This window comes from Sinocyclocheilus anshuiensis, unplaced genomic scaffold, assembly GCF_001515605.1.
Source record: "Sinocyclocheilus anshuiensis isolate Anshui unplaced genomic scaffold, SAMN03320099.WGS_v1.1 scaffold1082, whole genome shotgun sequence".
Classification (NCBI taxonomy): Eukaryota; Metazoa; Chordata; class Actinopteri; order Cypriniformes; family Cyprinidae; genus Sinocyclocheilus; species Sinocyclocheilus anshuiensis.
The window spans coordinates 1,348,389-1,365,084 of NW_015542379.1; the positions used below are offsets into that span (position 1 = coordinate 1,348,389).

General features: G+C 37.9%; 2 protein-coding genes across 4 annotated transcripts; one reads left to right on the plus strand and one right to left on the minus strand.

Moving 5' to 3' along the window:
* Window positions 1–830: 830 nt before the first annotated feature.
* Window positions 831–5,449, plus strand: LOC107692527 (uncharacterized). Of its 2 annotated transcripts, none has more exons than XM_016491608.1 (2): window positions 831–1,094; window positions 3,696–5,449. In XM_016491608.1, exons 1-2 carry the CDS (start codon window positions 1,061–1,063, stop codon window positions 5,120–5,122), a joined length of 1,461 nt encoding a protein of 486 aa, XP_016347094.1. In that variant the 5' UTR covers window positions 831–1,060; the 3' UTR covers window positions 5,123–5,449. The 2 variants fall into 2 exon arrangements, with proteins under 2 accessions (XP_016347094.1, XP_016347095.1); XM_016491609.1 differs by having other exon boundaries at window positions 3,837–5,449.
* A 3,460-nt stretch (window positions 5,450–8,909) lies between these two features.
* On the minus strand, window positions 8,910–16,034 carry yif1b (Yip1 interacting factor homolog B (S. cerevisiae)). 2 transcript variants are annotated; one of them, XM_016491541.1, is made up of 8 exons: window positions 15,801–16,034; window positions 15,190–15,410; window positions 14,886–14,990; window positions 13,348–13,426; window positions 13,181–13,238; window positions 11,547–11,702; window positions 10,908–11,001; window positions 8,910–9,500 (listed from the first exon to the last, which is right to left on the minus strand). In XM_016491541.1, the coding sequence occupies exons 1-8, from the start codon at window positions 15,832–15,834 to the stop codon at window positions 9,345–9,347; spliced, it is 903 nt and encodes a 300-aa protein (XP_016347027.1). In that variant the 5' UTR covers window positions 15,835–16,034; the 3' UTR covers window positions 8,910–9,344. The 2 variants fall into 2 exon arrangements, with proteins under 2 accessions (XP_016347027.1, XP_016347026.1); XM_016491540.1 differs by having other exon boundaries at window positions 15,792–16,034.
* Between the last annotated feature and the right edge of the window lie 662 nt (window positions 16,035–16,696).

The window sequence follows — 16,696 nt, forward strand, 5'->3', positions numbered from 1 at the left end:
AAATGAATGATTCAATGACTCACTCATAAAGACATTCATTTGTCGCCACCTATTGGCAAACAATGATGTAGCCTAACCTGCAGATAGATGTTTGAAAATGTAGAAACGTCTTATTTAAAGTTGCTGTTTATTATTGCTTACACAAACTTTTTTGCTTAATATTACAACATTTTTGGAAGACTAGAGTCACTAGAGTAAACTGTATGCATGTTTTTTTTTCTCAATAAACTTAAAATTAACATTAATTAAATTGTATATCATGCTTCCAATGTGCTCTATGAAAAAAATTATATTAGCCTACTTGTGTTTCCTAGATACCGTAAAATGCAATGAATTTTCAATAACATCCTCTGTTTGGTGTACACAAAGCAATACACTCCTGCCTCTTTTTTTTATTAATTTATGTATTTTTTATTTTATTTATGAATTTATTTAGTTTCTTTTCTAGGTCATTTTAATCCCAAATAGGACAATATAGAATAACAATCACTTTTCTACAGGCCGGTCAATATAACAGGCAGGTTAAGTTTTGATAAAATCATAGGAATACTTTAAAATAATTTGAATGAAAAAAATACAGATCTTCAAAATTAGCTTATTCATAGGGTACATTCAGGCTAACTGGGACATGGGGTCTCTATTTATTTTTGCAGAATAAGCACAAATAAAATGTAGTTTATTAAGACACTTAATCTAGTTCAAATCAGTAACTCTTCCAGTAAGTTTGGTGAATCACAGCCCTGGAGCCCTTTGTTCAGTAGGCTACTGCACACTTCCTATCTTTGAAAATATTTGAGTCGTTACTGACCTGTGTTGCACAACCCAGCTGACCCAACACATCACACACTGATGCAGCATTTCTCAACTGCGTCCACTTCAACCTGCGAGACCGTTCAATATATGAACTGGACATAGACGGGCAAAAGAAGAAGAAAATGGAAACTTATGATGGCGTATGAAACGGTTTGTAAGCTCGCACAGCCTGCTTATGGTGAAATGCATCAGATCGGACCAGTCATGCTGAAAAGCTTCACGGATTATGAGCATTGTTTTTTGATGCATGTTTCTCAGTTCTGTCAGAATGTTTTCGAAAGGTAGGTACTGCAAACATTTCTTTGCTATCTTTTGTCTGACATTTCATCTTTAGCCTAAATGTTCTGTTGTAGGTTATTATAAGCCATAGCCTATCATAAAGTTGCATTTTGCCTAAATAGCCTACTTTCAGTTTGATTTTAATTCTTTTAAGTTTATTCGCGTATTGTTTCAAAACCAATTATTGCATTAATAATCAATTACAGAATTAAAAAAAAATATATATATATACACTCTAAAAAATGCTGGGTTGTTTCAACCCAACTTTTGGTCAAATATGGACTAACCGAACTTTTGGGTAAAAAATGTAATTTAAAAATTTAACCCAAAAGCTGGGTTAGTCCATATTTGACCCAAAGTTGGGTTGAAACAACCCAGCATTTTTTAGAGTCTTGTCAATAACCGCAGGAAGCGCATAGCTACCGTTAAGTGCGTTGGTTCGTGTGAAACTTAGGCTATACAGCTGGCTTAAAAGCACTGCTCACATACTTGTTAAGGATTTACTTTAGGATTGAGTTTGGTTGAACTGGGCGAAAGTTGGTGACGTTTTCTTTCTCTTGACGTTTTCTTTTGTTTAAAAGTGGGACATTTTTGTATTTTTTTATTTTTGCTATGTTGGTTATCCTATTTTTTTAAATGTAAAACAATGTTTAAGCATGGTGGAGGTCTGTCCTGTCAGATGAGACCTGACCCCCCTTCAAACATTTAAAAACAAGCGGCTGGAAAATGACGAGATTCCCTTTAGCTGTACTATTGTACTGCACTGGCATTGTTCGGTGCAGTGATAAAGTTGCCCGCTTTAACTCGATGCTATTGGCTATGTACGAAGAACTATCTACGAAGTTTGCTGAACTATCCACAACATTAACAAAAGCACAGAAATAAGAGCGCGCAGTTAATCTTTCGAGATGCAGTTTGCGTTCTTTTTTTAATTCAATGCCACGAGAACAAGTAGGCTATTAAATAATAATAACACTATTATTAGTTGCCAGAGAGAGAAAAAAGATGTATACATTTTAATGCTTTTAACACGTTTTCAGTGTTTTTTTTTTACAAAAGGTTTATGTCTAAAATAGTTTAGGCTATGATCTGAGAAATGTTGTTTAACTCAATAACATCCCTGCTGAAAAACAATAGACACCATCACAACAATTGTAATGGCTCTACTGGTTATAATGGACTTGCATTGGTTTTAATGGAAACTTTAAGGGACCCTGTGGTTTATTCTGGTAATTGGTCACCTTCTATAGGTGGCTTGTTAAAGCCACTAAATCCTAATGGAATATGACCCAAAACACACTACAGAAAACCATTTTTTAATGCTAAAAAAAAATGATGGTTTGTAATGTTTGTAATGGTATTTGTAGTGGAAACCATTAGAATGTCTGTGATTTCATTGTTTGTTTGTTTGTTTTCTTTCTTATTTAATTAAAAAAAAAAAAATTTTTTTGGGGGGGGGGCAAAAATACTGTCCCTAATTTGCCTGCACTCACAGCAGCCCCACTCTTTTTGTTTATTATTTAATATTAGTCAACTGTTTTACGATATAAATGTTTAATGACCAACATCTATCTTTGTTGGAGATATGCAGGCAAAAAAATTATAGATAAAAAATGGATAATAGACTCTCTCTCTCTCTCTCTCTCAAAGGCGGCGCTGAAAAGACCATAATAAAAAAAAAAGAAAAAGAAAGTTCTTGAAATGCAATGCAATGAATTACAAGACTGTAGAGAACAGTGCACTAGTGCAAACTTATATACTGAGGTTTTAATGAGATTATTTTAATATAGTCAGTCATGAACTAAAGTGGGCCGGTCTGAGGCATGAAACTCCAGAGCTGAAAATGAGTCCCACTCCGGCCCTGACATGGATTGTTCTTTACTTTCCAAATTATCATTCTGAAAATAAAAAAAGCACATTTCATAACACTATTTATAATTTTTGCATGACGTCATAGCTTTATAGGAACGCACACCTTTTCTTAAAAATGCATAAAATAACCCTTTATTCCAACATAGATAGTGTATCTGAAATTGCGTACTGAGTAGGTACTACATTTGAATTTGAATTTACTTCACAACCGTTAAAAAAGTGTGCTCTACATAGTATAAATATGGGTAGTATATATGAAATTTGGACATGCTTACATCCGCCATTTTTTTACTGTCACATGACCTACCTGCGTCAGTTGCGTCGCTTCATTGACGTCCATAAATCCTCTACAGTAAAGTGTGCGAATGCACACGGAAGTTGTAGGTCATCCAGGTACATCACCTACTGTACTTTGAATACTCTGAATTCGGACATACTACTCGCCTCACATACTGTTTTTGCATACTATATAGTAGAGGAGTATGCGATTACGGATGCAGCTTTACTCTCCCAATTCATTCTTATACAAAGCATGCTTGGAACTAAAAATGCACTGCTCAGTTTTAGTCAATTCAAATAAAATTATTCATACACTCCCAACACAAATGGATTAAGTAAACCTTCACATGTGTTAGTGGATTGAATGTAATGACATTAAATTGTGATCAGATGTTCAATTGTGTTGCTTTAATAGAAACAACCATACAATTTGTGTTCTTTCTTTTCTTTAGGGAAACGCGATGTGAAATATGAACGACTAGAGAGTGAATCAGAAGCAAAGCCTTCTAAGAAGAAGATCTGTGCATTGAAGATCTTTTATTTTTATTGCTTATTATTTGCGCTTTTCTTTATTGTCTTAATTTACGTACAAGATTCCTCCGAAGCACCTTATGCCAAACCAGAAGACTCTGACCTGCCAACTCATCCTTTACCAATCCTCCAAACACCACACATCTACACATCCGCCAGTCCTCCGTCTCCAAAGGCGTGTGGTGTTCAAGTGAAGGATGGGCCTGTGGTTAAAGTCGGGCATCTTAACACATACGTGATCGGCTCTTACTTGGAGCATCGTTTTGGTAAGAAACAGATAAAGACGATTGCCATTGTTCTTCGACGTGAGCAGGCGACGTTCAGTTGTGTGATGTGCTGCGATGGGACGACCGTGAGGTTACCAGCTGAATGCTCAATTCATGACGACCACTTTAACTTTGAATATGGCGCCGCTACTATCACGTGCACAATCAAAAGCACGTGTTTGACACCGACGCATGTTGCAATCACAGCAAGTGGCGTCTCAGGGAGCCTAACATCCTTCCAACCTATTAGAAACAGAGACGTTCCAACAGCCTTCCCGTATGAGTTCACAATCTGCATCTCTGTCATGTACGACTACAAGAGTGTGCTGAATCTAGTCCAGTCCATGGAGATGTTCAGACTGCTTGGCGCTCAAAGGGTGGTGATATATAAAACCAACTGCGATTCACACACACAGAAGGTTCTGGACTATTATGAGAAAAAAGGTTTCGTGGAGATCATTCCGTGGACGATTAAAAAGCACATTAAAGTGTCTCGCGGCTGGAATATAAATAAGTCGCCAGGTCAGCTGCAGTATTATGGGCAGATCCCTGCGCTTAATGACTGTGTTTATCGTTACATGTACCAAAGTCGCTATGTGGCTCTACATGACTTGGATGAGCTCATTCTGCCTTTAAAACTGAAATCCTGGACGGAGCTGTTGCCTGGGCTTGAGATCATGTACAGTTCTTATGTGGGCTTTGAGTTTGAGAATAACCAGTTCCCGTTCACCGCAAAGGCTCATGCGGGTTATGAGCAAGACAAATGGAAAAACATACAGGGAGTGAATATTTTAAATTATATCGATCGAGTACCCAACCTCCCTAATACATTCAACAATTACAAGATTATAGTAAATCCTCGGCTGGTTTTGAAGGCTACTGTCCATGGCTTGCTGGAAAGTGTGAACAGAAGCTCCACGGTCCGAGTGAACAACTCCGTCGTTCGCATGTACCACTTTAAAAACTTTACATACCCACCCAACACAAAGCTTGTAAGAGATTATCATCTCTGGGACTATGCCAATGATCTTATACCGGCTGTTTATAAAGTTCTACAGGCCTCTGGACTCATTGAGGCCTAGATTGTAAAGATTCATAGCGTTGCTATGCTCAAATTATTGTAATGAAGGACTGTGTGTCACTGGTCTGAGGGCTTTAGGGTTTATATGATAACAAATGCACAGCAGTTTGCATTATCAAGCAGCATAACAAGGTATTCTGCACAGCCAATATAACTGTAAGCAGACACTGGACACTGGAAGCTGTGCACATTACATTTATGTACTTTTTTAATAATAGATAGAACTGTGCTTCCTGGGAGTGGGTGGAGATAAAGAGCACTGCTGTTGGCATGTTTTACTTGTTCGGCTCTCTGATTGGTGGAATTTTCTGTACAGCATTGTGGGTAATGTAGTTTTTCACCACTGATTCTTCTGTAAAAAGAATATTTTAAAAATAAGTTGAAATAAAGCAGACTGATGGTTTCAAAAGAAGCAAATACCATCGATTAACAACCTCGTATATCTCACAGCAGTTATGTCTATAAATGTTTATGTTACGTAAAAATCTGTTTTCCTATGGAGAAAATAAATGCCGTTTTTCATTCCAAAATTAGGAAAAGTTCAATAGCTCATTATGAAATATATAGAGGTTAAGCACAAAAATAGTTTTTGCATGTGCATTCCCTTTTTCTGCATTGCTTCATGACATTGAATGTGTATAACATTCATATACACTGTATGGTTTGCATAACGCCAGGAAGACCAACATATCTGCTGGTTTAAGCTGGTCCTTAGCTGGCCATGAGCTGGTCCTAAGCTGGTCCTAAGCAACTAGCTCCTGCTCAGGACCATCTTAGGACCAGCACATGACCAGCTTAAACCAGCTCATGACCAGCTAAGGACCAGCTCAAACCAGCAGATATGCTTCAAAACATACCTAACCAGCATATGCTGGATTATTCAACAGGGTCTCCTTCACTCCCAGGTCGGACGGAGCAAAGAAGCATCTAAGAGTCAAAGAACTGTCTAGCAAAGAAGCGTCGGGGTGGGATTCAAGCAAAATGTTCAAAGCATTGAAGTTGTCTTGTTGGAGTGTTGGCACCAGTTCATCCAGTGCCCCACATGTTGTTTCTCCCCTCTCAGATCTCAACCTGCCTGGGGAACTGGACCTCATTGAAATGTGTATGAGAACAGCTGCCAAACTCTCTATCGACTAGCCATCTCAACAAGAGAGGGATTTATATGATAGGAAGAGGCTGCCATCAGGCACTTCCCCAGTCAAGCAGCTGATACCAGCCGTCCCAACATGTGTCACAGAGATATGGTGCTTCTGGGACAAACCCTTCTCACATGGCGTACCTGTTAAAGGTTTCTCTAGGTTGGATGTACACAATATGGAGGAGTTGGGGATGTTCAACCCCCAGACTCAGCATTGTGGAAAGAGATCTGCGTCATTGCAGATCTCAACCTTCGCTCATCGAGGGGAGCAAATAATGCATCAGCTGTGCGACTTACACAAGCAAGATAGGGAAGCTTTTGAAAATTGCCTTCCCAGGAAGCCTACTGCTCGCCCTCCCCCCAAAACATGTGTCCGGGGTTTGGCTTCCAGGGGGGGACAGTTAGGGTACAGAAACCCTAGCCCTAGCAGTCAATGCAGGTGGAGGTTCACCCAGCCCAAAGGCCTCGTTTGTGGCAGCAGCGGCTAAGCATCGCACAGTTAACCCTCAGGGAGGGAAAAAGAGGCAGGTGACCTAACCTGTGGTCTGGTTTTGAATAATCAAAAGAGGGGCTACAGCACTCATGGAGACTCTGTAGCACACCTCTGCACAGCACATGAGTCTTGTGCCCCTGTGGGGTGGGATTCAAACAAAATGTTCAAAGGAAGGAAGTTCTCTGAGTGTTCGCACCAGTTAATACCGGTTCCCCACAAGTTGTTCCTCCCCTCTCCACCTGCAGGGTTATGCAAGAGAGAGAGGACGAAAGTTTACACAAGTGTTCTCATTCAAAAGAAATAAAATTTTTCCCAGTGCATCCAGGCAGTGGGCCAAGAGCACAGATGTATGAGAAAATAAAAACAAAAATACACACAAAAACATCCAGATCAGAGCTGCAACCCCCAGCTCCGCCGCTAGAGCTCACGCAGAGTTGGTGCATGCGCAGTACACCCTTGGGTTTTGTCCACGATAAAACGGGGTTATTGTCTGGAGTTTGCTGTAAAACCTCCACTCTTCAACAGTGTGTTAATGTCAACAGCAGAAAGGGAATCAGCTCAGAACCTCTTTATTGAGCAAAAGATTGATTTGGGTCGTGCTGCAGGAGGACAGCCAGAACGGCTTTTACTGTACATCCTTAATTGGAAGGCTTTCCTTTTTGTGAGCCAGTTTTTAGCCACTAAAACCTCCTCCAATTTTTGATCTACACTGTAATGATCGGCCAGACCTCAGAGGTGCTCCTCACAAAGAAAGCTATCAGATTCAGGATTACAGGCCTGAACACCTCTCAATATTTGGCCATCAAGAGATTAAAAACTTTGCTCCATCTCAGACACCATTCTGTCAAGGCAAGGTAGAACCAGAAACCAGCTCAAACCAGCAGACATGCTTCAAAACATACCAAACCAGCATATGCAGTTTTGGGCCACAATGCTGTAATATTTCCCTTTATTTTGACCAGTGGTTTTTGTGTTCTCTGCTGCCACTGTGCTCATCTCCCTTAGTTTCCTCTGCATGCCTCTCCCGTCTTCCACTCTGCCCTGCCTCCAACTGTTCATCCAGCTCCATCTTTCTTACTTCTCCTCCACCTGTAGGGTCTTAGTCAGACATTACATGAAAAGGCATCCGTTCTCAGGAAAACCTCTGTAAAGTCTATACAATTGCATTATCCAACATCAAGCAGAGCGTCCTAAAATAAAACCGTTACAGACAAAAATACAGGAAGACGGTGCACTCGTATTACTTATGAATGGGAGAAATTGCAACGCCCAATATGGCGAATAAGCCCCGCCTTCTACATGAAAGAGACAATGGTTGATAGTAAAGTCATCATATGGTGGCCCTTAGAAACAGTTGCTAATGAGGCATCTACGTATACATATATATATATATATATATATATATATGGTAAGAACCTCTGGAGATATCTAGCATGAAAAACAAGCTATGTTTAATGCTATTTGAACATAAGAAACTAGATTTATTTGACTGTTGTTGTCAAAATGAACTGAGTTCATTGGTGTTTTCAAATATGAAATTTAATCATAAGCTTAGAGAACAGTTTTGGAGAATTTGATTTTTCCCCATTCAAAGAGATAGGAGCTGCCCGAGAGGCATTTCAAAGATAGCCGCTGAGTGAAACGACTTGTCTTAGGGACTTTGGTTTGGCTGCTAGCTTGCAAAACTAGCTGTGCTATATCTAACTTTATAAATGCAGAAGTGCTGCATCTATAAATTAGCTACCTAGCTAACATAATTGGTGCAAATTGAACTGCATATTTGAAACTCACTCAAAACAAGCCAAACTAGATCAACTGAATGTGCAAGTAGCAACCATGCTAAAATATGTTCATATATCTTAAAGCAATGTCATTAAATCTTGGGCACAATACTTGTTGTAGCCTATATTTTTATTTTTTTTTATTTGCATTTTCTGTATACTTGAGTTAGTAGATTAGCGTGCTTAAATTGATTATAACTTTAAACACTACAACTACAATTATTTATCATTAAATAACTTCAATAATAGTAACTCAGAGTAACATACAAACTAGCTCTTGGGAACAAGCATTTATTTCATTTACAAATTATGAAAGAATAAACCTGCAATTGACCCTGAAATGTATGCGGCAAATTCTTTTTTTTTAATTTTTTTTATGAGACATGAAAGCTGTCTAACCTTAAGAGTGTATCTTTATGTATCTGTTAGCGTGACAAGAAGGAGAGATTGCTTTACTGGTTTAAAATAAATCAACACACATCACACAGAGCCCGTTTCACAGCCACATACATGTTTCTCAAGCCAAAGCATCCAGACAACGACCTTTGTTTGCAAACATAAACACAGTTTTACATTAAAAAATACAATCACACTGTACATTATACAAAAAAGCCAACAGAAACTCTTAGAAATGTCCAAACCAAAGACATACAAAAGACAGCTGGGCAATTACAGTTCAGATCATTCGTATTGTGCTGTGAAGCTGTGTCCATTGGTTTATTATGTGTGTGCAATAGGCTCATGTCTCTAGAGACGTCTGTGACTGCTGCGGTACAAACGATATGGCTGATCCTCTAGACACCCGCGGCTCTTATCTGACCAGATGAAAGGTCAGCCAGTACATGAAGACGGGCTGCGCCGCAGCGATGGCCATCGTCAGGTACATGCGCAGCTGGTTTCTGGCTCCTCGCACTAACCGACCCTCTGCGGCCGCTTCAGACAGGATCTTTAGCCGCATTGTGCGAATCTGTCACCCAAACACAGACAAGAACCATCACATCTGAACTCTAGAGATCAGATTCAAACTGAAATATGCTGCGCTATTTAGATATTATACAATTCATTATACAATTGTCATACAATACAATTTAAAATAACCGTTTTCTATGTGAATACGTTGTAAAATGTAACTTATAATAAAACGGAGAGTTCCGGTCCTTGATTCTGATTGGCTGAGCCGCGTTCAAAGCTGTTGTAAATTACACTACAAACACACACCTTTGCTTACGTTTGTGTGATGCTCTGCAACCACTTTGTTGCAAACACAACTGTTTCTGAGGAGCTACATTGTTTGATGGAAGAATACTGTTTTTATTAATATCATTACACTTTTATTTTGTGAAACCTTACTACGTATATGGAATAACCGTTTTATAAAAGCAATAAGCCCCGTGAAGCCGTGGTTTACAGTGAATTTATAACAGCTAACTCAGGGTTAACTCCGCTTCGCGTCATGCCTAACAACGCCCCTTAGCTGTGATAAATGCACTGTAAACCACGGCTTCACGGGGCTTATTGCTTTATTATTCCTGTGATCAAAGATACGTTTTCAGCATAATTACTCCAGTCTTCAGTGTCACATGAGACAGTCGTGCTGCCGAATGTTTTTGTGGGAACTGTGACATTTTATTTTTCAGGATTCCTTGTTAAATACAAAGAACAGCAGAAAAGAACAGCATGTATTTGAAATAAAAATCTTTTGTTACATTATAAATGCCTTTACTGTCACTTTTGATAAATGTAATGCAACCCTGATAAGTTAATCTAAAATAATAATAATAATAATAAATCAGATTACAGTCCACATATAAATGTGGTTTGGATCGGGCTATTAAAAACTTTGTTGTTGTTTTTTGCTAAAAACATCAGATGTTCAAAAAGAAAACAAAACTGTACATGATTTTCTTAACTAAACAAAATCAGATATTGGTCAGATATAAATAATTATTTTGGACATTTCTTTACTTCCACTTGGAAGTTTGTATTATTTTTTTTTTTAATAAATAAAAAAAAAAATGATAAAGAGAGATACATAAACGGTAAATTCCTTGAGCATTCATAGTGTGTGGTGTAAGGGTATTTTTTGGATTATATATATCAAATAATTGCTCTTTAAAAACATCCTGCAAGTTTCAGAACTCAAAACTTTGTCGTTACTCTAAAAACTGCTTATATTGAAGGCAGTCTGCCAAAACCACAGCTTGTGGAATGTTCTGCTCTGTGATGTAATAGTGTGGCTAAGCTCCGCCTCCACAGAAGGCAGTGTGTAATGCTCAGTCAAATCAGAGAGTCTAAATCAAAGCAGTATGAACAGCAACCTGAAGAACATAATGCTTCACTTTGAAATGACAGCACCGTATCTTTCAATACGCACCGTAAAAACAAAAATAGAGACGCAGCACCAGAGCAGCGAGAGGTAATATCCCATCCGGCCGAACAGAAGTCCTGCTAACACTCCCACAAACATCCTGAGCAAACAAACACAGCAAGAATTCACACAATGGTGTTTGCTTTGAAGAAAATTTACATTGTATGCAATTCATTAAACACACATTCAAAGTGTGTAAGTTTTTTTTTTTTTTTTCTTCAATCAAGGACTTTGTTTGAATACACAGCTGGCAATGAATACGTTTTAGAGAAACTGTCTTGCAGTAATATTACTGCAGTGATAGGAGGATAATACTGGTATGAAATTATACACAGATTTAAAGTTAGAAACAATACGAATGAAACTTAACAACAGCTCCTCTATTAGAATAGCCATAAATAATGCAGAGTCCTTCATTTCTGGTTGAACTAATCCTTTAGAAGTGTGTGAATTAGCCTAATCATTTTACTTTATTTTTCAGTTTCAATTTAGTTAAAATACACAAAATAAAATTTCAAAGACTACCCAATAGCACCACCTAGAGTCCAAAACACTGTCAGGACCAGTTTGAACATTGATACCGGTGTTAAAATTATAAAATTGTTGCAAGTCTAGGGGAAAAAACGGAATAACTAATGGCCGTACCCAACATATTTGTATCCAGAAAAGGCCACCAGGTCGATGGTGGTGAGGTCAGTGTTAACCGTTACCAGATACAGACTGAGAAGAACAGCCAAAACCTCAATGATGAGCCACACCAGCGCCGAGCTGGCCTGAATGCCCAAGATCTCTGGAGAAAACCTGGAAACAAGAAAATCAGGCAGAGCAAAAGTCATTAACAAGCAAAAACAGAGTTCGTTTCCTTGTGTTTAACGCCGTGCCAGCTTCTGTGGCTATTTTTATGGTGAGAAATGTTATTTATTTTTGAAGGACAATTGCAGGAAGTCTCCGAACTTCCTCCTTTTCCTGTGAAACTCATGCATCATTAAAACACATAAAACCACATCTTATAAACCAAGCTTCATGAGTTAGTAAAAAAAGAATCATATAGTGATTATGTTAATCATCTGAGCTGGGAATCTGGGGAACTGGGAATTTAATAGCGCATATTGATGCTGCTTAGAAATCAAAGTCAAAATCACATTGCTCTTTTTACAGCTTTCCTTTTACAGACTGTTTTTTTTTTTTTTAAGAATTTACCTTTTTAAACATTCTTGTTAATATATTTACAATACATTATTGTAATATACCACTGAATAAAAAGTTATAAATGAAATGTATATTATAAATAAAACAAAGTATTATTATTATTACGAAATATGAGTTAGTATCATTTTGGAAATTTATTCACTTTCACATGGCAGTTTCTGTGTGTAACTGGGTATTTAATAAATACATTTAAAAGAGAAATAAATTCTTGATTATAAAACGGAGAGTTCCGGTCCTTGATTCTGATTGGCTGATCAAAGCTGTTGTAAATGACCCACAAATGTTTCTGAGGAGCTACATTGTTTGGTGGAAGAATACTGTTTTTATTAATATCATTACACTTTATTTGCTCTGTTTTATTTTGTGAAACCTTACTACGTATATGGAATAACCGTTTTATAAAAGCAATAAACCCAGTGAAGCCGTGGTTTACAGTGAATTTATAACAGCTAACTCAGGGTTAACTCCGCCTAACAACACCCCTTAGCTGTGATAAATTCACTGTAAACCACGGCTTCACGGGGCTTATTGCTTTATTATTACTACAAACATGAAGTAAATACAGTGGTTTGATCGTTCAGATTCTTCAGAAGAAGTGTGCTTAATTGTGTTTTGAATTTGCACTTGTAATGTACTTCAAATCTTAAAAGTATATTTGTAAAACTGTACTTGCAGATAACATAATATTAATGAAATAAAAGGCAACTGAAGAGAGACAATTCCATGCCTGTTTCTTTACACACTTAAGTAGACTTTTAAAAAGTGCACTAATGTCACATTAAAGTTTTACTGTATGGTACATTGAAATCATTCTTTAAGCATTCACAGTAAGTCAAATCGAAGGAGTGTGCATAAAGGCATTTTTGGAAGTTAAATGGTGAAACTAAAAATGTTATCAGTGAGACAAAAATCCCCGTTTTTGAAGTTCTTTTAAAGGGGCTCAAGGGCAAATCTTTACCGGCTAGAATAGTGCTGTGTGTTGTGTGATGAATGTAGCAGCAGGGCAATGGTGGGTCAGAGGTCACACATTCTCACAGTAGCATAGGTGGAAAAGCGTCCAGAGCTCTTACCGGTTCTGTGTGCCCAGAGCCAGTCCTGCTACCAGGATGTACGTAATGAACCCCATCACTGCGGAGTCACAACACAAACACATACACATGCATGTAATACATTTCCCATGAATGCACAATAACAGCATCTGCATCAAAATTCATGAACTGAAACATATGAGTCATACCGGGAATGTACAGGTCAGGGGCGTTGATATCAAACCGCGGGGCGACTGGCGTGTCCTGCTGATAGCTCACCTCCCAGTTCTACAGAGAGCAGGACATCACACAAACATTCATCCGGACACGAATCATTGAACAAAGAAAGGCACCTCTGAAGTCCATAGGACTTGTGTGATCTATATAATATTTTTGGAGCTTGACAGACCCTGGTCATAAAAAGAGTCGTCAAAACTTCTCCTTTGTTGTGATTTTTAAACATACTATCTCTTTACATGACTAAATCATATCCTCAACTATCCAGTAAATACAGTGGCTTGATCCTTGTGAAAAAGTAGTGTGCTTAATTGTACTGAATGTGCACTTGTAGTGTACTTCAAATCTTAAAAATATATATATTTTTTAAAAACTACTTGCAGATGATATATCAATGGCATAAAATGCCACTGAAGTGTACCCGTTTCTTAACGCACTTAAGTAAGCTTTTAAAATGTGCACTTTGTAATAATGTCAAATAAAAAAATGTATTTTAAAGTACATTTTAAGTCACGTTTTTAATAATCTTTTTAAAAAGTCATGCTTTAAAGTACACTTAGTTTGATGTGTTGACTAACAACACAAGTACTTTTTTAAACTATAGTGTCATTCAATATTACATTTAAAGTTAATATATTTTAAATGTACTAAATTGCAACTTCATCATTACAAATGTACCGAAATGCATGACATATGTTTCAATAGAAATGACATTCAAGTATATTTGAGTTTATCATAAATGCTCATCAGTTCATTCAGCAGTAACTTTAACCATATTTCAAAGATAATAGAAGTCATTAAGAAATCGCTTATGAAGATGTACTGCTATTTAAGTGGGTAAAAAAAACGAATAAAACAAATGTAAAAGTTCAACTAATTATGCATTTAAAACAAATGTAAACTATAACACATTTTGCAAATAACAAGCAATTAAGTGTCCAAAAGACATTACATTCGGTTTAGTGCTGGGCGGTATACCGGTTCATACCGAATACCGGTGTTTATTTTTGTTATGATATGAATTTTTTAAATACCGCAATACCGGTGTATGTCGCTTAAACAACGTTCAGAACGCGACACTGTTTGAAACGGGTGTTGCACTGTGGTGAGGGAACAGCTGTAAGTGTTACTAAACGTGAAAGCTCCGAAACTGAAGCTGTAGAACTAATAGAACGTGATTACACAGAAGAACTCATCCACAATATCCACATTGACCGCCACAAATATCCACCGCCCGCTGCCATCAGCTCCCGCGTCTCAGTCAATATACTGCAGTATTTCCTCTCAATCAGTAGAAAACATGGGTAACACCCGGTCATGCATGAAAAAAGAATACCGTCATGTACCGTGAAACCGGTATAATTTTGAAAAATACCATGATATCAATTTTTGCTCATACCGCTCAGCACTAATTCGGTTCACATTTAGTATATTATTTTCAAGCGTATTATTTACAAAATAACAACTCTCTTATTGCAACAACAGTGTAGGTCTGTAAGTGTCATCTTACGTCATGCATGTAGGGAAACACCAGCAGTCCAAGCTTCTTGCCCACATATACTGTGTCCACTGCAAAATAGTACTTCAGCTTAGAGATGGGGATGAACCGATCCAGCTGTGAACCAAAAGAGGAACGAGTCACACTCTAAAATAACAACACCCTGCAGCTCTGATTCACATCCCACAACACACATCCACTCGCCTCTGCAGGGAAAAACTAGCTTGTTTCAACACAGCATCATGCTCTTCTACACCGCAACACACTCACAGACGTCCACACGCATGACCGTTCCTACTCAAACGGCTTGACGTACGTTCTTGTCCATCATCTCTTTGCCGTGGGAGGCCAGGCTGCTGCCGTAGGCCATGGCGAGGTTAGACACGGGGTCCGAGAGCAAAGCCTGTCCCGGATACACATCAGGGCCTTTTCCCACACCGCTGTGCTCCTGTTTGTTCCCTCCAGCGCTAGTGTCATCAAACAACAGCCTGGGGTCACTGGGGTCCCCCGGGGTCCCTCGCATCCTGACGTCCGGCTCTAGAACACAAGAAATCACAATCCACATTACATACACAAATGACTGTAAATGTTGGAAAAAGCCAAAGTTACAACATGTCAAGGCATGTAATGCAAGCCTATTAAGCAACTCATTTTGATTTATCCAAATCATCTGCCATCTAGAAGATCGCATTCTGATGTTTGATCTGTTGAATATATGTAAACAAGCAAATAAAAGCGGAGCTAGAAAGAATAAATATTCGCCTGAATTAGCTTTTGTTGTAAACACAGTTATTTAATAACCAAACAAGCACACAACTGACCACATCATGTTCAACTGATCATGAAATATGTGTCTTTTATAGCAAATAAGAGCATTTATCCGCTCACTGTTGAATCACAATGGGAATAATCACGTACGTAACTTACGCTGTCTGAACCCACTCTGGTTTGGATACTCCATCTCTCCCAAAAAATTTATCTTTATTTAAATAGTGAGGTTACGAAAGACATATATAAATATTTATCAACACATTTAGACGTCTAACCGAGAAGCTGCCGGTAGTGAAACTAAAATTAGCACCGCAGAAATAGCAGGAAACCTGCAGAGGAACGGCGATCGTGTAACAGACATCACTTCCGGGTCACGTATACGGCTCGCTTCGGGATTGGACCGTTCCGCGCTGACGTGCTAGATTTTCTTTATTTTGCTAACATGTCTTAGAAGAGATCATTTGAAGAGACTGTAAAAAGTATTTTTCTTTTTTTTTTTGGTCGATGACAAAAGAATTTACGACCCAAAATGTAGTAAATTATAAGAAATGTTTAGCAAAGATATTGGTTAATAAAATGGGATTAGATACATTTGTGTTATTTAACATATTTAATTATTGCAGGTTTGCGTCATATTCTGAGTTTGCATTTCACTGTTTTAATTCATTTTGATTAATACTAAATCAGTTTTTTGTGAGTGGGATGAATTAATGCACATTCACATTTAGTCTAGAACTACAGAAACATCATGTTCACACAACGCCTCTGTACTTCTGATTTCTCCCGATATGGGGACAGGAGAGCTGTCAGTCAATAAATGGGAAAACAAAGTAACTGGCATTACTTTTTTGAAAAAGTAACTCAGATATTTTCTTGTAAATTAAAAAAGTAATGCATTACTTTACTAGTTACTTGAAAAAAGTAATCTGATTACGTAACTCGCATTACTTGTAATGAGTTACCCCCAACACTGTATATATATATATATATATTAACTGGAAAAAAGCATGGCTCTTACCTTTATGCATTTTGTGTCCCCAACAAAGTTAAAG